The sequence below is a fragment of the Chiloscyllium plagiosum genome, unplaced genomic scaffold, assembly GCF_037043375.1.
Source record: "Chiloscyllium plagiosum isolate Xiang-an unplaced genomic scaffold, Cpla_swu_hap1 HiC_scaffold_15, whole genome shotgun sequence".
Lineage (NCBI taxonomy): Eukaryota > Metazoa > Chordata > Chondrichthyes > Orectolobiformes > Hemiscylliidae > Chiloscyllium > Chiloscyllium plagiosum.
Window position 1 is genome coordinate 32,931,365 of NW_028270153.1, and position 23,352 is coordinate 32,954,716.

The 23,352-nt window shown below is 38.2% G+C and overlaps 1 protein-coding gene across 1 annotated transcript in view; it reads left to right on the forward strand.

The window, feature by feature from the left end:
• Positions 1–23,352, forward strand: part of LOC122560145 (peroxidasin-like) — a 192,835-nt gene that overhangs the window by 107,267 nt on the left and 62,216 nt on the right. The window contains exons 4-10 of the mRNA XM_043710451.2: positions 1,182–1,253; positions 2,083–2,154; positions 2,619–2,690; positions 7,291–7,460; positions 14,418–14,535; positions 19,351–19,520; positions 21,586–21,858. Coding sequence (XP_043566386.2) covers positions 1,182–1,253; positions 2,083–2,154; positions 2,619–2,690; positions 7,291–7,460; positions 14,418–14,535; positions 19,351–19,520; positions 21,586–21,858 — 947 coding nt within the window. The remainder of the gene's footprint in view (positions 1–1,181; positions 1,254–2,082; positions 2,155–2,618; positions 2,691–7,290; positions 7,461–14,417; positions 14,536–19,350; positions 19,521–21,585; positions 21,859–23,352) is intronic.

Below are 23,352 nucleotides of genomic sequence, written 5' to 3' on the forward strand. Positions count from 1 at the left end.
AACCAACCTACACCATGCCCATTTTATGCATTCATCCATTCGCTACCATTCATCGACTCATTAGATTGCTACCATTCAAAATGGATGTTCACACATACCAATGCATATTATGCGCCTCCAAACAACTCCTGTGGTCCTATATGCAAGAGTGAAAGGGAATACAGTTCATACCCATCATGTGAATGTACTTGTCAACTGGTCTACAATTGGCATAAAGCAGAACATTCATAATGGAAGAGGAATGGGTGGGGAGGGATACACCAGTTTGGTGTATTGGAGATTAGGAGGTGTGAGCATAAACGTCCTTTTACAAAAGGAAGAATTCATGTCTATGGCTTGTTAGCTGCTGTAGGGATCAAAATCCTGTCAGTTTTGGGTAAAGGGAAGAGTTGAGAAGAACAACATCAGTGTGAAATTTGAGAGGAAATTACTCTAAGATTCATATCACTATTATGGTGGGATCAACAATTAGGTTATTGTGGACTTCAGAAAGTGGCAGCATAATTTCAGACAACAGGATGTCTGCTACTTTGACAGTTACAGATATAATTTTATATTACATTTAGTAGCAGTATATAGTGCCAAAAGTCTCAAATTTCTTCTCCAGAAATAAGAGAAAAACCCATGTTTCTGCTGTGAATGTAATGGTAGATATATCTGCAGTTAAAGCTGAACTAAGTCATGCCATGTTACTCTTAGAATCCAACATACGTAGACATATTTTGGAGTTGAAAACCTTCTGACGCCATCAATTTTTACTAATTTTCCAATTTGACTTGTATACTTGGACGTCCAGGCACAAGGTGCCAAAAAATGTCTCAAACTAATGACCCTGAAGCAAGTGTTAACATTTGTGCCAGACCACCACCTAATTGTTTGAAACTACTAGTCAAAATCAGAATGGGAATTTATGAAATACTCCACAGGGATATAAGCAGTGTAATTCTGATCAAATCTATGGTTTTCTAACTAACCAGTGGAGTGAATATCCATGAATCTCTGTTTCAAAGTTCCATTGCACTTCTTTTAAAGCTAAAGTGTGTGTGTCAGGTTCCCAATGAAAATGCACAGTCTGTGAACGATTGTAAGCCTGATGTAAAAACAAAAGTATGATGGATGACTTGGCAGTACATTATCTGATTTAAGATATTGTCTTACAAGCGTTATCTTTTGCTTTTAAGATACCTTTACAAAAATGAAATCCAGACAATTCAGACACAAGCATTCAAGGGATTGGTTTCACTGGAACAGCTGTAAGTTTAAAAATGATCTTTCTATATAATGTTTTCATTCATACATGGAATGGATGCACTGCTGGAAACGTTGGAATTTATTGACCTTTCCTAATTTCCGTTAATGTGATGGCTTGGTTGGCCATATTGGAGGCAAGTTCAGAGTCAATGACAGTGAGGTGATATATAGGTTAACAGGGAGACAACATAAACACATCTGAATGAAAAACTGAAAGACCTGTGGATGCTGGAAATCAGAAACAAAAACAGGAATTGCGGGAAAAGCTCAGCAGGTCTGGCAGCATTTGTGGAGAGAAATCAGAGTTAACGTATTGGGTCCACTGACCCCTCCTCAGAACTAACTGTGATTTCTGTCGACAGATGCTGCCAGAGCTGCTGAGATTTTTTAGAAATTTCTGTTTTTATTTGTAAACACATCTGACGTTGACTATTGTTCCTTTGTTATGAGTGCAGAATTATGGGATTGTTAATATTACGTCTGTATGGAGAAGGCTAATGATTGTCAGCATTTTCAGATAAACGCCTTTGAAATTACACTTACATTATATCATGACAGTATTGCCATCATTGTTAAAGAGACCAACTTCGTGTACTTAGTTATGAAGTGAACAGAATTTAAATTTCCCATTGCCATGGTGGAATTTGAACTCCTGTCCGTAGGTCATTCATCCTGGCCTCTGTATTACCTGTTGAGATAAAGGCCATTAGGTCATTTCAAAGGTAATTGGATGAACATTTCTATTGAAAGATAACAAGAGTTAGCCCGACAATGGAATGACCATTTCTTTTACTGCAGTTATATAATCAAATTTTCTTTTCCCTCTAACAGGTATCTTCACTTCAATAATATAGAAGTGTTAGAATCTGAAACTTTTACTGACCTTCCTAAACTTGAAAGATTGTGAGTACAGCCTCTTGATACAAATAATTTTTGCTTTTTTTTCCAAAACTGATCATTTGGAAACAGCACTGTGCAAACAGCTTTAAGATGTCTAATGTCCTTGAGCTTTTGATCTAACAAAGGGCCTTGAAATTGCACCATCAGTTATCAATGTACAAATATTTAGCACATTATTCTAAAAACTCCCCTCTGCTCTTGTCTTGCAGTCATTAAATGAACAATGAATGACATGTTTAAAATAAATGAATAATTGCTTGGTGGAATAGTGGAAGTGGGAATTTCTCCCAGACCCTGAAATGAATGATTTAAGTTGAAAACTGAGAGCCTTCCAGCTAATTCCTGAACACTACAATTGTCTCGAACAACATTTGATTATAATTCTGAGTTGAACACAAAAAGGCAACAGCTGTTTATCACAAACCAACTAATACTATTTTTAAATCCATGATTCTTTAATTTTGCAGGTTCTTGCACAACAATAGACTATCAAGAATACATCCAGGGACTTTCCACCAACTTGAATCATTGAAAAGACTGTAAGTAACATTTGCTTAAGTAACTGTTGTGAAATTGAGTACATTTGTATTCAAAGAGTTTTCCTACTTGAATTGATTTGCTGTGTGCCAAGGTGAAGCACTTTGGAGTCTGCCCTTCTTACATTACAACCAAGTTTTCAAATGAGCAGTGCCAGAGGAGAAACATGAGCACACTATTTGAAATTTGAAATTGAAGGCTTATACCAAACAATTCAAAAGCAGTATGACTGTATGGGTGGAATAGGAGTGACTAGCGCTGTTACCAGCATAACACGAAACAAAGTCAGTGGTGGGTAATAAATGAAATCATTGGTGTAGACATGGACAAATATTCTCTTGTTGCCTTCTGGTTTTGATTTGGTTCCCAACCAAAACATGGGTTTGGAAATTGCTTTGTGTCTATTGACAACACATTCCTAATGCACACCTCTCCTATTCAGAAGGACAAGCAGCTACATAGGACCGCAGCCACATGCAAGTTCCCCACCAATTCTCTCTCCCTCCTGAGTTGGAACTGTATTGCATTTCTTCACTGTCACTTGTCCAAAATCCTGGACCTCATTTCTGAATGGCAGAGTGTGCCCACACCTTAGGCTGCAGTGGTTCAGGAAACCAGTTCACCACCGCCTTCTCCAGGAAGGTGCGCCCACATTGGATGAAGAACAAACAAGGAAGAAATTGTTAAAGCTTTCCCACTCCAAAACCACTGTGTTAACAAAGATAGGTATGGATTTTTCAATGAGATGCTGAATTTACACAGCTGTTGGTCAAACCATGAAGAATAGAATTTCCACAGGATTTGCTGTTATTTTGCCAAGGTGGATGGAAACCCAAGAGCAATTATATAAATGCAGTTTCTCCAGGATTGCTATCATTTTACTACATTATGGCAGAAGTTTAGGAAAACCCAAAAATCTCAGAAATGCTGAGTATTAACTACAGAAAGGTGAAACCTGAAGCTGAGGCTGATGTTGAAAGTGACTATCCATGGATAATGAGGATTAGCATTCTCTGTAGATAATCTGTAGTACTGTGGCTGAGTGTTCTGGGATTACATTACATTACATTACATTACAGTGTGGAAACAGGCCCTTTGGCCCAACAACTCCACACCGACCCGCCGAAGCACAACCCACCCATACCCCTACATTTACCCCTTACCTAACACTACGGGCAATTTAGCATGGCCAATTCACCTGACCTGCACATCTTTGGACTGTGGGAGGAAACCGGAGCACCCGGAGGAAACCCACGCAGACACGGGGAGAACATGCAAACTCCACACAGTCAATCGCCTGAGGCGGGAATTGAAAACCCGGGTCTCTGGTGCTGTGAGGCAGCAGTGCTAACCACTGTGCCACCGTGCCGCCCACAATGTACTGGCATTCCATGTGACAGTATCAGATGAATATTTGCTTGATCTATAACCATGGGTGAAGTGCCAGAGAACTGGAGAGTGGCTAATGTTGGCTTTTTATTTAAGAAAGGCTGTAAGGAGAAGGCTGGGAACTATAGACTTGTAAGTCTGCCAGTAGTGGTGGATAGGTTGTTGGAGGGGATACTGAAAGATAGGATTGCTATGTATTTGGTGAGGAAGGGATTGCTTAGGGATAGGCAGTATGGTTTTGTGTGAGGAAAATAGTGTCTCACGAGCATGATTTGAGTTTTTAAATGAAGTAACCAAGATTGAGGAGGGCAGAGCTGTAGCTGTTTTTTAGCTGGACTTTAGTAAAGCCTTTGACAAGGTTCCTCATGGTAGACTAATTATTAAAGTTAGATCACATGGGATTCAGAGAGAACTTGCCAGTTGGATACAAAATTGGCTTGACGGTAAGACACAAAGGGTGGTTATGGTGGAGGGTTGTTTTTCAGACTGGAGACATGTGACCAGCAGTATTCCATAGCAATCGGTACATGGTACACTGCTTTTTGTCATTTATATAAATGATTTGGATGAGAATTTAGGAGGCTGGTTCGTGAATTTGCAGACAACACCATAATTGGTGGCATAGTGGACAGTGAAGAAGGTTATCCACGATTACAGAGATCTTGACCACTTGAGTCAATGGGCTGAGGAGTGGCAGATAGAGTTTAATTTGGATAAGTGTGAGGTATTGCATTTTGGTAAAGCCAACAAGGACAGGACTTATACAGTTAATGGTAGCGCTCTGGACAATGTTGTAGAATAGAGAGACTGAAGTGTTCGGGTATATAATTCTTTGAAAGTTGCATCACAGGTAGATATGGTAGTTAGGAAGGCGTTCAGCACACTTGCCTTCATTGCTCAGACCTTTGAGTATAGGAGTTGGGATGTACTGTTGTGGTTATAAAGGATATTGGTAAGGCCTCTTCCAAAGTATTGTGTGCACATCTAGTCACCCTGTCATAGGGAGGATATTATTAAATTGGACAGGGTTCAGAAAAGATTTACCAGGATGTTGACAGGAATGGGGGGTTTGAGTTAAAATAAGGGGCTGGGGCTTTTTTTTTAAGTGCAACATAATGGATTGAGGGGAGAGGTGACCTTATAGAGGTTTATCTATGGCCCTCATGATTGTGAGTGGGGGAGTTCAAAACTCAGGGCATATTTTTAATGTGAAAGGAAAAAGTTTTAAAAAAGGACAAGATGGTTATAGATCAAGCAAATATTCATCTGATAAAAAAAAAGGAATGGTTAGTTTGCAGAATGACCTGCCAGAGGAATTGGTGAATGCAGGTACAGTTACAATACTTAAAGACATTTTGAACAGATACATAAGTAGGAAAGATTTGGAGGGACTAGTTTAATTTGGGAACATGGTTGGCGTGGACTAGTTGGAGCGAAGGGTCTGGTTCTGTGCTATATGACTCGATGACTCCTACTCCATTTTATTTTCACTGGAACCTGGAAAGACAGTTGGCTACATGCCCATCAATTAACTGGGTTTTATATTTCTCTTTTAAGTCTGGTTCCAGGAGCCTGCATCCACAAACCATTTCCTGGTATTTATGCTGTTAAATTCAACTTCTGTGGAGCAGGTTAATTTGTAAGCTCAGTTTTCCTTGTGTTTACATGTCTGCCAATGTTTCATGTATTTTAAGTGGCTAGCCCTAGCAAAACCAATAGATTTGCTTTGGTGAACTGCCATGCGACATGTCAGTGGGGAGTTAGCAGGACCAATATTGCAGTACTGTAACAGTAAAGCAGCATAGACAGAGTAGAAATCCCTTGCTGGGAGCACAACTATTGTCATTCCCTTTACTTAATCAGCTCTGCAAAAAAAACGCTATCTTTGTTTAGCCCAATTTGTACTAATATATTCACTAAGTGCCTCAAAATTGAAATCATGAATCTACCCTCAGCTACAGGTTTAGATGTGGTGACAAGGCAATAGAAATCTTTCCTGCTGAGCTGTTTTGCGAATTGATCCACTGTCATTGACAGGAGGGTTTATAAAACCTACACAATCAATTATGCTGACTAATGATCACAGTTCATCTGTTCTGGAAAAAACAAGCTGTTTATTACTCAGCACAGAAATTACAAAACTTGGTTAAAAGTGAGTAAATGCAAAGTTGCAAATTTCTTTGTTATATTGCCATCTGTTAATTGAGTAAATGGATCTTTTCATGGCTACACTTCAGGAATTGCTATGAATTTGAGTGTAGCCATGAGAATGTAGCATGTGGGTATTTAATTTGTATGACAAGGCTGTGTTCACTGTGAGCTGCATTTGACATGGAGGAAGTGGGCCCACCCACTGGCTGAAAAGATACTGGGAAAGCCCATCTCCACTGGCCGCAGAAGCCACAACCCGACTTTATGATCATTTGGGGAATTAATTGCCTGAGATCATGCCTCTTCCTGATGTGGGAGGATCAATCAGTTGTGCAGCTTTGCTTGGGCCAGTCATAAAGGTCATATTGGGCACCAGCAGATAGGCTGGTGTAGGAGGGGTGGATCCTTTTGTTGGTCTGCTCCCCATTAGGCACAAGAAGAATGCCACTCCTCCCCAAGACTGCAGCAAGGTTACCATGCTCCTCACTGATAAACATTAATTGGCCACTTAAAATCCTCAATTATCCAAGGATGAGTGAGCCACCTGACATTTTCCCAATGGAGGTGGGTGAATGGTGGGTACAGCATCTCTCACGATTTCATGCCCATCACTCTCACCCTCTCCACAGCCTGCACTGGGGGTGGGGGGGGTATAAAATTGTGACCTGCATTTGCTTATGCTTAAGCTTCTGGAGGGCAGGTTATGGAAGAACAGCCAGAAAAACAATGGACTGGATAAGGCTGGATGTATTGCTGATATTCTTAATCAGGATTGATTCATCAAAGAGATAAGTGGTAAGCACTCTTCCTGAATGTCAAGGTGCACTAAATTGAAACAAAACCAGCAAATATAAATATGCTTCTTAAAAAAAACAAGATTTTAAGTTGTGCATGATATTCAAGTGGGATGGAAATTCTTTATGACAGGATTAAATCTTCAAAGATGTTTAACAAAAATTGGATTATAATCTCACGAGTACACACTCACTAAACAATTTACCTGTGTAGCCTATGAACTGTTCTCTAACTTTGTAATATTTCTTTTATAATTGTATTTTATAGTCGCTTGGACTCCAATTCACTGATCTGTGACTGTGAGTTAATGTGGCTGGCAGAACTCCTGAAGAAATATGCTGAACATGGTAACGCCCAGACAGCTGCTACCTGTGAGCATCCCAGTAGATTGCAGGGACGGTCGATTACAACAGTAACAGTGCAGGAGTTTAATTGTGGTAAGTAAATTAAATTGTCTCCATTATTTTGTTTTGTTAACTAATCACTATCCTCTGGGTTTCTTCATGGATGTTTGCCCACAGGGAGAGGGAGTACAATAGTTGGTGGGGGGTGGAGCAAAGCAAGCAATCAGTCAGTCAGTGTAACACTGTGTAACACTCAGTGTAACTGGCTGAGTGAATGGATTCATTCAGCATAGTGCGAGTTGGAGTAGGACTTCAGGAACACAGCATGAGGCTGACATTTATGCAGCAATGGAGGGAATTTGACGAATTGAGATCCTTGAGCTGAGGCCCAAAATTGAATTGTAAGAGCTGAGAGCAAGTTGCCACTGGATCTGTAGTGAAAGTGGTCTGGAGCTGGGACATGGAGTAGGAACATTTTAGACTGAGACAGAGATTGGTGAGAGTTGCAGGATTGCTTGATTAATTTTTGTTATATATCACTAATCTGCAATTGTAGTAACTATTCACCTGATATTAAAGTTAGAGCAAAGTTTGAAGTTCAAGCTTTAATCTATTGCTTACACAAGGAGATAATGTGGAAGTTACCTTGACAGAGTACCTTGACAGTAACAACTCTGGATTTTAATCTATGTTTCTCATCAGATGGCAGGGAGCTTTGAGCCATGATCATTGAATGCAGAAGGAAGGTGGTTTCAAATGTTTATGGAGGGCCAGTAAACAGAGGGTTTTCTTCATTCTGCATACTGGGAGATTTCCTCTGCTACCTGCTCATCTGAGTTGACATATTGTGGGGACACTCATCAACTGAATTCCTAGATACTGTATGCAAGAGACAGTCTGGATATAAATACCCCTGGCAAATTTTCAAATGCAATAAAAGCAATTGAATAGTTTAGCTTTGATTGTTTTATTGTGGATTATAACATTTTAAAAATGTTTTTATGTACATAATTTCCTAGAAAAAAAGATGGTTGCTAAAAAGCTTTGGAAACGTTATCTTAATACATTGTAAGTGGAACATTTGAGTAAAGATGTTGTATAAGAATACTGGAGAAAAAAGGATAATTTCTAAAAACCATGAAAGGAAGAGTACCCAGGGAATTTACAGGCATCAGTAGTGGGTAAATTAATAAAAATGATTCAAAAAGGAGAACGTTTTAGGCGAAAACTAATGTGATAAGTAGTGAATGTGGCTTTGCAAGTAACAGGTTTTGCTGACTATTAGACTTTTTTTTGAGTATAGAGCTAAGTTAGCTAATCAGATGAACTCAATAGGTTTAAAACCTTCAGCAGTACATTTGATGCAGACATTGATTTTTCATGTGATAGAATGATTTGAATTAAGAGGAACATTTGGACTGCAAAACCAATGATTTAGTTGGTAAAGCAACAGTAGCTAAGTCCAGATGTCAAATGGATCTGTTCTAGAATCATTGTTTTCATCGTATGTTAATGATTTGGAAGAAATTATGCTATTCTCTAAGTCTGCTAATGATTTAAAATTTGGAGGGTGTATTTTAAGAAAGAAACAGATCAGGTGCAGAGGGATCTGTATAGGTTAGGAAATGGGACAAGAAATGTGTGGGATTGGTTAATGTAGAGCAAAAGGGAATCCATAAAAATGGGGAAGATAAACAGGTAATGACGGTACAGAAATAAATGAATATATTCTTAAGGAGAAGAATCTGTTGCGGATTCTTAAATACAGTACAATATGCAGGGTTGATGAAAAAAACAAGAGCATGTTCTCATCAGGACATGCCAATTAATCTTTATAAACATTTGGTGCATTTCATCTTCATTACAGTATGCATTAGCGTAATAAGGGATGATATCTGTGTCTCGACTTGATTCAGAAAAGTGCAGGAAAGTTGAAAACCCAAGTTAACTTATCCCATTTAAGAGGATAAGCTAAAGTTATTAATTATTGATAATTAACATAACTTAAGGTAGGAGGAGCGTGCTTTATTATTTGATAGCCTTGTTTCTGATCTTTAACTTTGAATCTACTTTGTTGCCTGAGCCCCTTATCTTTTGATTCACTTAGTCTAAAAACCATCTCCCTCATTCTTGAATATACTAATTATCTGAAGACACATTGATCTCTGGGGTGGAGAATTCAAAAGATTCACAGACCTCTGTGACCAACCCTTGATTTGAGTCTATGGCCCCAATTTTCATCTGCAGTTAGGAACATGAAGACAGGATGTTTCCCATCCTCTCAAACTTTACCTGGGATAATAATTGGCCTGGAAGGTCAGGTTTTTGTTCTGGGATGGCAGGTTCCCTGAAGTGAACTCCAAAGCATGAGTTTCTTGCTGTGAATGCAGTCTGCCTCCATGCACAGTCCTGTACTGCAGTTCAACCAAAAAGGAATGAGACCAAAAATGTCCCTCAAACCCTCACCCCTGTTATTATCAAATATGGTCTGAAGGTATGTCAGAGACCTAATGGTAAAAAGGGACAAATGATGGATGTATTAATTGAATTATTTGGGTTTGAACAGATTGTGTAATTATGGAAACTAGTAATCAGAATGGCATCTGGCTAACTCAAATAAAGCTCTCACTAAAAGTGTGAACCTATACTCTGTTCAAATAGTTATTTTCTACTATATAAGAACTCCTCACAAACTCTCTTCCCTGACAGATCCCCCAATCCCCAACAGGCTATCCCTTGCCACTCCTTACCCTCCGTACCTTGCTTTCGCACTGTACTCCCACTTTTTTAACCCTTCTGTGAACTTATGCCACTGTGCCCAGTTGCCTTCATCTCCATAATCTCTCGTTTCTCCCTTTGCTAGTCTATGCTCCTCTACTCACCACCTTTGCCCTTTTATAGCTCTTATGCCAACTTAGTGTCTGACCACCTACTATCCACAATGGGGAAACCTCAGGAGTCATGCTAACATAACTTTATTTGTCCCTATTGATGACATCACAATTTTTAAAAAAATGCTCTGATTAAAACAAAATTCAGTTCCTTCAATGAATCTCTCATGTAAAGAACCATTTGTATTCTAGATTCTTTGACAGCTTAGATGATTTTGGTGAGTTTATACACTTTTTGGACAATGTTCTGTGCATTTACAACAACTCCATTGAGTACCTGACCCACCTAAAGTGCATCAGACCTTCACTGCATATATACCAGACCGCGCACCGCGTGCCCCCCCCCCCCCACCACCACCACACCCCACTCCCCACAATGTGTCCTGGGATCATATCCAAAAGGGTACCCTGGTTATACAGAATAAATTCACTGAAACAGACCTGCTCTGACTTGGTCTGTTTTGCACACACTTTCTCCATCAAAGGATACAACAATTAATCATTTCACTGGCTAGCTGTTGCACTGAAGAAGGGCTTATGCCCAAAACGTCGATTCTCCTGTTCCTTGGATGCTGGCTGACCTGCTGCGCTTTTCCAGCAACACATTTTCAGTAGCTGTTGCACTGAACCCTGCATGTGTGAAGACTGGGCTGTCCCCAAATCCATCCCCCATTAATAATTAGAAATGGAGTATTCAATGGCAGGATGTCCAGTTTTTGAGAGATTCACCATTTTCATCATTGACAGACATATGGAACCATATTCCCTAGTTCTAGACTCTTGAGCCAAAAATCCATCCTCTCGGTGCCTACAGCCATTTCTTGACCATGTGTGGAGTCAATCAAATTTTCTGAAGATTGGTATCTATAATGCTGGGAGCCACTAGATGAGGTTGAAATGCATCATCACCACAGAACTCCACTGTTTCAGTCTTATTTTTGCCCTGATGTTCTGGGCTCCCTGATAACAGAGGATTCAGTTGTTGGAGAGCAGCCTCCTCCTCCAATAAGTTTGTTTCATTGTCCACCAAAATGTCCAACTAAATGTGCAGGACTGTAGAGATAAATCCAACCATTGATTGTGGGGTTGGTTATGCTATTTGGCATGCAAGTTGTCCTGTTTGTAGCTGAAGACCACAAGAGTTTCAGCAGGTTGTCATCTCCTGCTGAAGTCTGGCTGGTGCTACTCCTGGCATGTCGTTCTGCCCCTTCATTGAACCAGGGTGAGTCCCTGGCTTGATGATAACTATAGACTGGGAGATATGCAGGGCTGTGAGTTTGCAGATTGTCTAAGTCATGCAGAGTATGATTCTGCTGCTGCTCAGGGCCCACTACATCTAATGGATACCTAGTCATATAATGCTAGATGAGTTTGAAGTCTGGCCCTCTACACCAGGTGCCTTGGTCAGCAGGTGGTGCTGTGGAACCTCTCTTGGTGATGAATATTGAAGCCACATACTCAGATGACATTCTCTACCCTTTCAACTCTCCATGTTCAAATGAAGTACTCCTTCAGGCAATATGGTATGGGGTAATCAGCAAGTTTCCTGGCCCATTTTTAGCTTGATGCCTTGAGACATCATAGGATTCAGTATCAATGTTGAGCACTATATTGACTATATACCAAAGAGCTACCACTTCAGCTTGGCTCCATCCTGTCAGTGGGGCCCAAAAAATGTATTTGTATTGTTGACTACCATGGGTGAAGTGCCTAAAGATTGGAGGGTGGATAATCTTGTGCCATTATTTAAGAAGTGGCTGCAGGAAAATGCCTGGGAACTACGGACCGGTGAGTCTAACATTTGTAGTGGATCAGTTGTTAGAGGGGATTCTGAGAGACAGGATCTATAGGCATTTAGAGAGGCAAAGATTTATTTGGGTAGTCAGTATGGCTTTGTGTGTGGGAAATCATATCTCATGAATATGATTGAGTTTTTGTTTGGAAGGGGTGGCCAACAACGTAGAGTAAGGCAAAGCAGTAGACTTTGTCTACACAGACTTAAGCAAGGCGTTTGACAAGGTACCACATGATAGGTTGTTGAGTAAAGTTAAATCTCTCGGGATTCATGGAGAGCTAGCCAATTAGATACAAAATTGGCTTAATGGTAGAAGATAGAGGGTGGTGGAAGAGGGTTGTTTTTCAGAATGGAAGCCAGTGATCAACGGTGTGCCATAAAGATCAGTGCTGGGGCCACTGTTATTGGTCATTTATATAAATGGTTTGGATAAGAATTTAGGATGTATAGTTTGTATATCTGCAGATAACACCAAGATTGGTGATGTAGTGGACAGTGAAGAGGGTTATCTGGGAATATAGTGAGATTTTAATCAACTTGGCCAGTGGGATGAGGAATGGAGTTTAATTTAGATAAATGCAAGGTGTTGTATTTTGGTAAACAAAACCAAGGTAGGATTTACAGCCAATGGTAGGGCCTTGGGCAGTGTTATAGAACAGAGAGATCCAAGGGTTTAGGTTCGTAGCTCCTTGAAAGTGAAGTCACAAGCAGACAAAGTGGTGAAGAAAGCTTTGGGTATGCTTGCTTTCATCAGTCAGAACAATGAATATAAGAGATGGGAGGTCTTATTGCAGCAGTATAAGATACTGGTGAGGCCAAATTTAGAGTACTACATGCGGTTCTGGTCGCCCTACTATCGAAAGGATATAATTAAACAAGAAAGATTTACTAGGATGCTACCTGGACTGGAAGGTTTTATGAATGAGGTAAGGTTGGATAGGCTGTTTCTGTTCTGTAGCTCTTTCCCAACTCTGGTCTCTGCTGGTGGTCTCAGAGACAAACTATTGAGTAATTGAGCCTTGCAAGTTGGGTAGAGTTTCTGTTTTAATTTTTACTTTGTGTTGAATTGAGCAATTTTTCTTTTATCCCCCCTACTTCTTTTTAATCTTTTTGTTTTTCTTCAGGATTGAACACCCATCAACAATGCTTGACTGACTCATGTTCCTTCTCAATAATCAGGAATTTCAATTTCAAAAAAATATTTATATTATTATACAAATATGATGTGAGCAAGAAATGAAGCTTAAAATAAGTTCAACCTAGTCCACATCATAAGTAATCTATCCTGAATGGAAATGTTAGGAAAACCTAATTGATCTTGCCCTCGTCAGAATTTGTACAAAAATCTACTGTGTAATTTATCGAGGAGAACTGTTTAACTGTAATTGCTTCTTTCCCTAAAGTTTGTGGAGTACTTTGTGAACATGAAAAGTGAAAACCCCTTTTCTTTCCTTGTAATTAATACAATAAATATTATGCTTTTAAGATGTTCAACCTTATTAAAAAATTATAACATTGACAAAAGTTCAAAGTCATTATTTAAATACAATGGAGGTTGTTGAACTCAATCATAATCTGATCATCCACATGCAGCTGATTATACTTAAAACAATTTCTAGTAACTCAAACTTCTGTCCTTCCAGCTTTGAATTTTGATGTGTGTCCCTCCCATATCTGTGGTTAGGCAACTTGTGAAAACACAACTTTATTGTACAATGTTTTTCCTTTCAGTTCACTGAGCATAGTTAGGAAGACCTATATAAAGATAGAGTAAGAGCTGGGAACCAGCTACTGATCCCTACACAAGGAGTCAAGCCCATGTCATTGTGTGGGGTTTTGAGGCATAGAGTCCAAGCATTGGAGGGTTGATCCTATAGGTTGTTTGATCCCTGGAGGGAGAACTGAAGGCTAGATTACAGAGCCTTGTCAACCAACCATCTGGATATCCAGATGGTAATTATAAAGACATTCACAGCAATGCAATGTTCTCCAATCTGAAACAAGATGTCATCTGGATTGTGTTGAAATCCTGATTCAATACAACCTTCCGAGTCAAATGTAAGGTTGCTACCAACTGACCTCAGCTGTTACATACTCCAAGCTATCTAAACTGGTTTTGCACTCTTGTGTTAATTATTGGTTGAAGATGAAATTGAGGACTTTTAGTTTATATTTATTAGGTAAAAATAGTTATTTAGAAGAGAAGCTGTTCTTCATTTTCTTCATTTTAAGCTCCAGTCCAGTTACAGATCAGTGCTTGTCAGCAGCACAATGATAATTCCCAATGTTGAGCAATTACCTTTGTGGCTTTTCTTGATTTCAGGGAAGCAACTTGAACTGAACACAAATCCTCTTTTCTTGTAGAAAGACCTCGCATCACTTCTGAGCCACAAGATGTGGATGTTACTCTGGGAAACACCGTTTACTTCACTTGCCGGGCAGAGGGAAACCCTAAGCCCAATATCATCTGGCTGCACAATAAGTGAGTATCATGGAAGATGCAATGAGAAACCATAATTTTGAACTATTCCTAGGTGTTCATAATCAGAAATCAGCTTTAGTAAAGACTACAGATGATGTAATAACTACACATGAGCACAATACATTCGATGTGAACTTACTTGATGTATCATACTGCCCATTGTGGGGATTTCATATTAGCTTTAATTTGTATAATTGCTCTTTGAAGTCATGAGTCCCTTTTCATTTGTCGTTTAAAATGTTAATTAAGTACTTACAGCCTGCCAGAATAGCAAAAGTTAAGTCTCCTTTGGGTAACTCTTTCACATTTCACAGTGGCTAATCATTGAAAACCACTCTAAATGAACAGGGAAAAATAATAATGACATGAGAAAGTAGGCAATAACTGAAATTTCACTTATAGATTGGAGAAAGATGCAGTAATGGAAAGGGGGGGAAGGAGACTAGCTATCAATCAGCATAATCGGGAGAACAACAGCCTGCTGTTTGGACCAAAACATCCTTTGAGGAGACCGTGTTGACACTAAATAGCATTTAGAAGACTTAGCTTGAGTGGTTGAGGTATTGCAGAATAGGTAAGTTATGAAGATATTTCTAAAACTGGGAAAGAATAAAGTGAGTTTCAGTGATTTTGCGTGATTGTTCTCAGGCTTAAGACTGTACCAATAATGGTGGAGTGGAACACGCAACAAGCTATTATCATAACACCAGAGAATGTAAGCAAGGATTTAAGGAAATATAGCAGACTGACCTTGGCATCAGTGTGAATAATTTTACAGATATGTAGAAAGATAGTCTTGCTGATGGACAGCATGTGAGCTTTGAAGCACATTTCATGGTCAGTGAACATAAGCGTGCGAGTAGGTGCTGTATGGTCTGCCTCAGAAAAGCAGACAGGAGGTAGCTCAGATCAGCTGGTTGTTTTTAACATTTTGTACGAAGCCAAAGTGGTTTACTTAAATTTTAGAAATTTTAATTTGAAGGGTATTCTTGTTCACTCATCATTACAGCTTGTGACAAAGATGCAAGTATTCAAAGATGCCAAAAAGATGTGAAATGATCTAAACATTGTTCTGAAGGACTTCAAGGACTGATGTAATAGTTAATTTGTAATTGCTGTGTATTCCCAGGAAATTTTCATTTAATTAAACTATTGATACTATATCGACGTGTTCCTGTTCTTTGGCATATGTATAGGTTTTGGCTAGACAATGACATTATTACAATGACATAGACCTTAAACAGGCTCAGGGATGCAGCCAGTCATGGCTGGGGTTAGCTAGATGCTTCTCTTGCAGTGGTGTGATATGATTGCTGAGATCTGCTTCAGCAGCCATTTTTGCTTGCTATTTAGCCTTGGTAACATGCACTGCTGGTAAAAGATCCTATGATATTTTATACCCACTGAGCGAGTGGATGGCCTCAGCACACACTTGTGAAAAAAGCAATTTCTATCCTTTTTTATCTTGTTACATTGTCCTGTTTTTTGGGATCATATTTAATTTTCCAAGGTGTTAGCTAGTATGATATTCAATAGCCCGTTTTCAATACCGCAGTGTTGAATTTATGGGTGGCCTTTTTTTGTAAACATAACTGAGCTTTTCAAAATGTGGACTGTTTGGTAAAAGATGCTGTTTGAACTTGAAGTTGAATATTGTAAAACATGGAAATATTGTGAAACAACTTAAGTCTTCACATTTATATAAAAAATTGAAGGTGCAGAATAAAGGACCTTGATAACTAGCCCTTTTGAAAGTATTTACTGCACTGCATGAATATTTATGATGAAGCTTGCTTTCTGCAATGTTGTTGAATAGTCCATACAGTTGGGTGATACTTCCATATGCTTACACTGGCCCACAACAAGGCAGAAGCAAATATTTCAAAATAAGAAAATAGAATGATTTTAAACATTTTTCTGTCTTTTTTGAACACATGTAACATTTATGCAATTTTTATAAAGAGTAATTATTTTATTTCTCTCCTTCCTTCCTCCCCTGGTTAAAATTCCTGATCACCTCTGGACAGATATTCCAACCATTTAATTAATATTCTCAATATGAACTACCTTTAAAAATCTTAAACACAAACGGGAGGACAGGAAAAGATAAATTATTTTACAAACCCTGTTCCATCCTGGCATAATACAAATTTCTCATGCTATCAGTCCCTTTGCCCGTCACCCCTGACTTGTCTAGTTATACCCAACCCCCTCCCACCACCACCATTATCACTCACATCTGCTGTCCATACCATGTCACAATCTCCTAGGAAGGGGAAGGTGAAGGGACAAATTGGAAACCAATTTAGGAAAGAACTCTGGAATATTGCCCTGAAGATAATAAAAGCAACTGCAGTGAATAACCAGTGCAGCTAGCAGTGGTCTGCTATAGATATTTTAATCAGCCTGTTCAGAGATGTTATAATGCACCATTTCGAGGTGGGACTTGAAAAAAAGACCTCTGGCTCAGAGGGGAGGGCACTACCAATGCATTTCATGGGCCTTTAAGTAACAGATCCCAAGATTAGGATTGAACTCTCAACAGACAAACTGAAAGCTGTGGCATTGCAAAGCTAACATTTTGACCATTATTCCATCATCTCCAAGTAAATAAAGGCTTGTCCAGGAACTGAATGCAAGATCTCTCACAAACCGTCATACAATTCCTCCTCAAGTGAGAATCATACCCCTAGGTTAATGAGCCAACTGTGAGGTAACATTAGTTACTATATACTTGTCTTTCCCAGGAACATGTACGGCCGTCATTTGGAAAACAATAGAGTCCTGTTATCCTGTAACCCATTATCTGGAATTCTCATGCAATGGGTAATTGCTGAAGGTTGCTTTCCTCATTTTGCGAACTGATCATTTGGTCGCTCTCTTTTTCCTTTTGGTAATTGTCCACTATAACCTGTGTAGTGTAGGTAACTCATTTCAATTAATTCGCCATTAATTATTCATTACCTCAAAATAACACTTCACTTCTCCAAAGTAAAAGGTCTTAGTTAGAAGTGGGTTTTTCAAATTAAGGGCAATAATTTAGTTAGATAGTGGCCCTGCTCTTTTTCCAGGGGTGAGATCCCCAACCTGTGAACAAACCAAACTGGACATTGAATTCTAGATGCAGCTTGGTCAAATTCTGATGCATAAAAAGGATTATGTTTCTTGTTTTATACTTGCTTCTCTCAGCAATAAAATAAAAATTCCATTCTCTTGTTAGAGACAGAGAAAGAGAGACAACTGGTGGTAGTTTAACTTGAGGACCACCATTCCTCAGGTGAGGAGAGAGGTTGAGGAAAAGAACCTTTCATCGTAACCTCAGCTGGTGCAGGAATTGAACTCTTGCTGTTGTTGTCACTCTGCACTGCAAACCAGCCATCTAGTCAAATGAGCTCACCAGCTCCCTCTCCCAGTAATACATATGAATAGACTAGGTTTTCAGGGTAGATTAATTAGTAGCTTTGATCTTAGATCTCCATTATGCACTGTAAACTCAGGTTTTCCTCCTACTCAGCTGCCCTTCACATATATAGTTCCTTGATGTATGCTGGTTTGAAGTCAACCTAACCAAATGAAACATGCTAAAATTGTCTAGATTGAAATAAATTTGTCAGACATGGGTTCAATTCTCTTTATTTGCCCAGTCCTTCACACTGATTAGTGGTAAAGATAGTGAATGACCTGAAGACCAATACCTCTGATCAGCCTCTATAATGCAACTCTGTTCATATGTTTTCCATTAATATGAATGCAATAAGTTATTTGCCAACTGCACAAGGTTCCAACTTTCCTTATCCTTTCAAATGAGAATTTTTCAAAAACTCATTAGAAATCTAGGCAAAGAATACAGTCCAAGCTTCCACCATTCTATAATTTTGTTCCATCACCTCTGCAAAGTAATCAACAAAGTTTGTTTCTAGAAATCCTGTTGAGATTCTTTAGTGACCCTTTTCCTTTAAAGATCATGTGCTGTGAATCATCTAAGGTAATCTTCCAGCAATGTGTATGTAATCAGACTAATTTATTTATTTTAAGCATCAATATCACATACTGTATGCTCATTAAGTATATTTAAGACTAAGATAGATAGGTTCTTGAGTATCAACAGGATCAAAGATTATGGGGAGAAAGTGGGAGAATGGTGTTGAGAAGCTTATCAGCCATGATTAAGTGGTGGAGCAGACTTGATGGACTGAATGGTCTAATTTCTACTCCTATGTCTTAAGGGCTTCTTTTTGGTCTATGTGAACCATTTCAAATCCAACAAGCTATCTAAATAAACCAAAGCATGGCTTAGAGTTCAGTCCCTACTGCTGTACACACCCAGAGATGAAATATTGTTAGTCCAGGTGTCCAATACATTTTAAGAAAATTACAGTTACTTTAATACATTTTAATTCTATCCTCAGCCCTACTTTGTATTTGTTAACTATGTCTTTAACATTGAAGATTGATGTAAATTTTATGTATCTGCAATGTATCTTGTTAATATATAATTCAACTATTGTTTATTACTTTTTTCTCAATTTACAAATTGTCACTTGTATGAAAGCTGGAGCATATTTAAATCCTTAATTGCAGTAGACATTATTCAAATATAATATATATTTAACTGCAAAGCAGTTAGCTGTCATTTAACATTGAATAATTTGCAGAAATATCCATGGCTGGAACAATAAGGGATGTTTATTCTTGACTTTGTATTTATAATTCTTTATTGTGTTCTTGGATGAACTAATTATTTTGGATATAGTTAGTGTACATCATGCACAAACTCCTATGTTGCTGTTTCATTACCTATTTGTGTCCCCTCAGTAACGAAATAGATATGGAAGATGACAATCGTGTGAATCTATTGGAAGATGGTACACTAATGATTCAGGACATAAAAGAGTCAGATCAGGGTGCCTACCAGTGCATGGCTAAAAACGTCGCAGGAGAGGTCAAGACAAATGAAGTAATTCTCCGTTATTTTGGAACACCATGTAAGGAAGTGGAAACATATTCAGACATTTTATATTGTTCTATATTTTACTGTCTGCTCTACATTGCCTGTCTGTCTGTCTGTCTGTCCTAGATCTGTAGAAATGATGACACAGAAGATTAACCAACACAACTGTGGAATGTTAGCTTTCAACTGGAGCATACGAAAGCAGTTTTTCTCCACTTCTTAATTTCATATTTTTCCTTTTGTTAAAAGCTCATCTGATTCCCTTTCAAACAAAGACTTCTGTTGTAAAATAATCAACGTAGTATAACATTGCATATGCTAATAACCTTTTTTTTTAATTTTTCCATTTGTTCCAATTTATGAATTAAACTACCATACTTTTATTATATTTTAAGCATTAAATGCAGGACAAGTTTGTTCTTTTGGCCGAAGATTTAATGTGTGACTCCTAACATAACATTAAAAAAGATGATGCTCATAAAATAATAATAAAGATGGCTGTTTATTTTAAGATGAGGTTATTGATTTTTATTTTTGTTCCCTGGACTTTTTTAAAACATCTGTTATCATTTGAATCTTTGTTTGGCTCACACTATGAAGAAATATGGATGCAAATTTAATCTTTGCAGTTAAATTTAATTAAGGAAAACATTACATTTTTGAAAGCTATCACAAGAGCTTCTAATAAGTTCATAGACTACAGATTACAGTCAAGCAACCAGACAGTGAGAAAATATCTCTTAGTTTCTTAATATTAATGGTTTAAATTTTGATCTGACTGGCCTATCATGTAACTGACAGAACTTAATTTTAAAATCAAGTGTTCTGTATGATCACATTATTAGGTGTTTGACAGCTATTCTTCCATAATATTCCTCCTCGGACAACTTTTTTGACCTCTAATCTTAAGTACCTGCATGTTTAATGTTAGTGAATCAAGTGTGGTATGTTACTAAAACACCATGAATTTGTGCTGTGTGGTAGATAGTTACAGTAGCAGAATTTCAATCAAAGGTACATTTGTATGAAAAGAGGTGGTGGCTCAAAGCATTGCATTACAAAATGCATTGATAACTCTCATGTTGCATGTATCTACACCCCTCTGGAAGTTGCATTATAAAATATTGGACTGCACAGAGGCTTAATCGTTCGCACTGCTGCCTCACAGAACCAGGGACCTGGGTTCGATTCCAGCCTCTGCCAACTGTCTGTGTGGAGTTTTTGCATTCTCCCTGTGTCTGTGTGGGTTTCCTCCGAGTGCTCCAGTTTCCTTCAAAAATCTAAAGGTTAGGTGAATTGGCCATGCTAAATTGCCCATAATGTTCAGCAATGTGTAGGTTAGTTGCATTACTCAGGGGTAAATGTAGAGTAATAGGATAGGGGAATGGGTCTGGTAGGGTTCTCTGTGGAGGGTCGGTATGGACTTGTTGGTCTAAATGGCCTGTTTCCACATTGTAGGGGATTCTATGATTCATAAAAGTATCCACGTCTACCTGCATTAACTGTTAAGCCTAAAAGTGATGTTGTGTTGAGAGTTTTTGATTTGAAACTTTGCTAACATTTCTAACACATTGAACAATACTTTGGGATCAATCACTGTGTAAAAGTGGAAAATCTCTTGACACTATAGATAGGCATCTGTGCTTTTTACAAAGTTTTCATTGTTTGAGAAATTGTGGCTTATTTATTGCTTGAAAAATTGGTACCCATTAAAGATAATATTTGCCTGATTCCAGAAATATCAGAACTTACTGAACAGTAGAAAAAGCAAGCTGCCTTTGTTTAAAAATTGGGACAATGTACACTGAGTTATTATTTCAATTCCCGGTATCTCCTATTTTCTTCCTTTATCCCACTTGTAACTAAATTATCCCACATCCACTGAACATGGACAAGCCAGAGATAGTACTTTCTCTTGAATGGTCAGTGTATGATATGCAATGATTGCAGAGATTGAGCACAGTTCCATCAATTTAATGAGTTGTCTGATGCAGGAAGTTGTTTTCACAATATAATGTTCTGGATGATTTGGATTTAACATTAATTGACACTTGAAGGTAGACTATTAAAAAGTTCCCTACTTAACTTGTATTTTCCAGCAAAACCCTCTTTTGTGATTCAACCTCAGAACACTGAGGTATTGGTAGGAGAAAGTGTCACACTTGAATGCGGAGTCTCGGGACATCCTCAACCTCGCATTATCTGGACTAAGGGTAACAACAACCCAATTCCTGATGACCTCAGGTACACCATCACTACTTCTGGTGGGCTCTTCATGCAGAATGTCACCTTCAAAGATCAGGGACAGTACAACTGTAATGCGAGCAACACTGAAGGGTCTATCCAGGCTGTGGCCCATATCATTGTACAAGGTACATGAAAAGCTATTATTTTATTTCACTTATTATTAATATTACAAATAGAATGATTTTAATAAAAAAATAATGCTGAATATATATTTAATGAAGTAGTACTTCTCATGGAAGATATTTCAGAAGCTTCTACTAAAGCCCTTATGCTATTAATTTTTTACCCAATTAGACTTTAGAAGATGGGTGCAGTTTCAAGTCCTATATGTACAAAAGCTAAGTAATTGTCAAACACTAATTTTAAAGGCCTCTTGAGATAAGGCTGGGTATGTTTGTAGTGATATCGGTGAATAAACATAACATGATCTTATGTTATTCTTTTGTGCACTTCATAAATATTAACTCATTTAAATAGATCAATTAGCCCATATACCACGGACAACAGAAAACATAGGCATTAATTTATTTCTTCTTCAGGTTCAATGTTGTCTATCATCATGAAAAAAAGTTACTGAAATATCTGGGTCTTATTAGCTGTAAGTAATGGTAATAGATTTCAGTTCTAATTTAGATTTTGACAGAAGTGATTAAACACACTGCATGAAAACAATGTTTGGTCTCAGGATGTTGTATTTGTATTTGAACTTAGTTTAACATTTTTCATTAAGTCAATTTAAATTAAAAATAGTTGATTCTGCGATGGTATTGTTAGTGAAATTTCTTTAGTTTTGAAGATGCACTTCAAAATGTAGGTTTACAAAGAAGTTTACACCCTTGCCTCAAGTGGCAGAGCTGAAATTTAAATAAACTGATGGATTGATACAGATGGCCCTCCAATATTTGACCTGAGTGTTGCAACTCAAAACTTAGTGGATATGATTTGGATTTTTTAGACTCCTTCTCTTTCCAGGGTGTGTTTAGGTAGCAAGGAGTTGGAGTGGGACTGCACTAATCATCTATTCCCCCAAGTACAGGAAATCTGTTGTTTTCCTTCTGTTTAAGGGTGATATGTCCACTTCTATATAATTCCTAAAATGACATTCGTTCATTGTTTTACTTTCCCAAAGCGTTGTCTTATTTTTTCATGTGGCTGTTATGATAAAATCTGTAGTTTCAAAGCTTATGTTTTTTTTTAATCATATCCTAACTGAAATGGAAAATTGAACGTTCAGGTTTCCAGGGAAACTGAAACTGAGATTGGAAAGCAAAACTTCTAGGGAAATGGAAACTGGTTGAAACAGAATAAAAAGGATACAGATATCCAACCTCAGAAGAAGATGGAGGTTAGGTCCAGGAGCTCAAATTAGGCAAAAACACATACTACAGCTGCTTCTGTTAGTTAAATCTACACTATATTGGTAGATCTACACTATTTGAATTGTGCAGATATAGGGCATTATTCTATATACTGTGCCCGCAGAACTCAGACTGGCTGTGGGTCAGGTTAAATTCCTGGAAAAAGAGGAGCTAAGATTCTTTGGAAGAAAGATAGCATTTTCAAGGATTTCATGTATGAAATTGATGTGCTGATTGGATTGCTAAGCAAGTTTGTAAGAT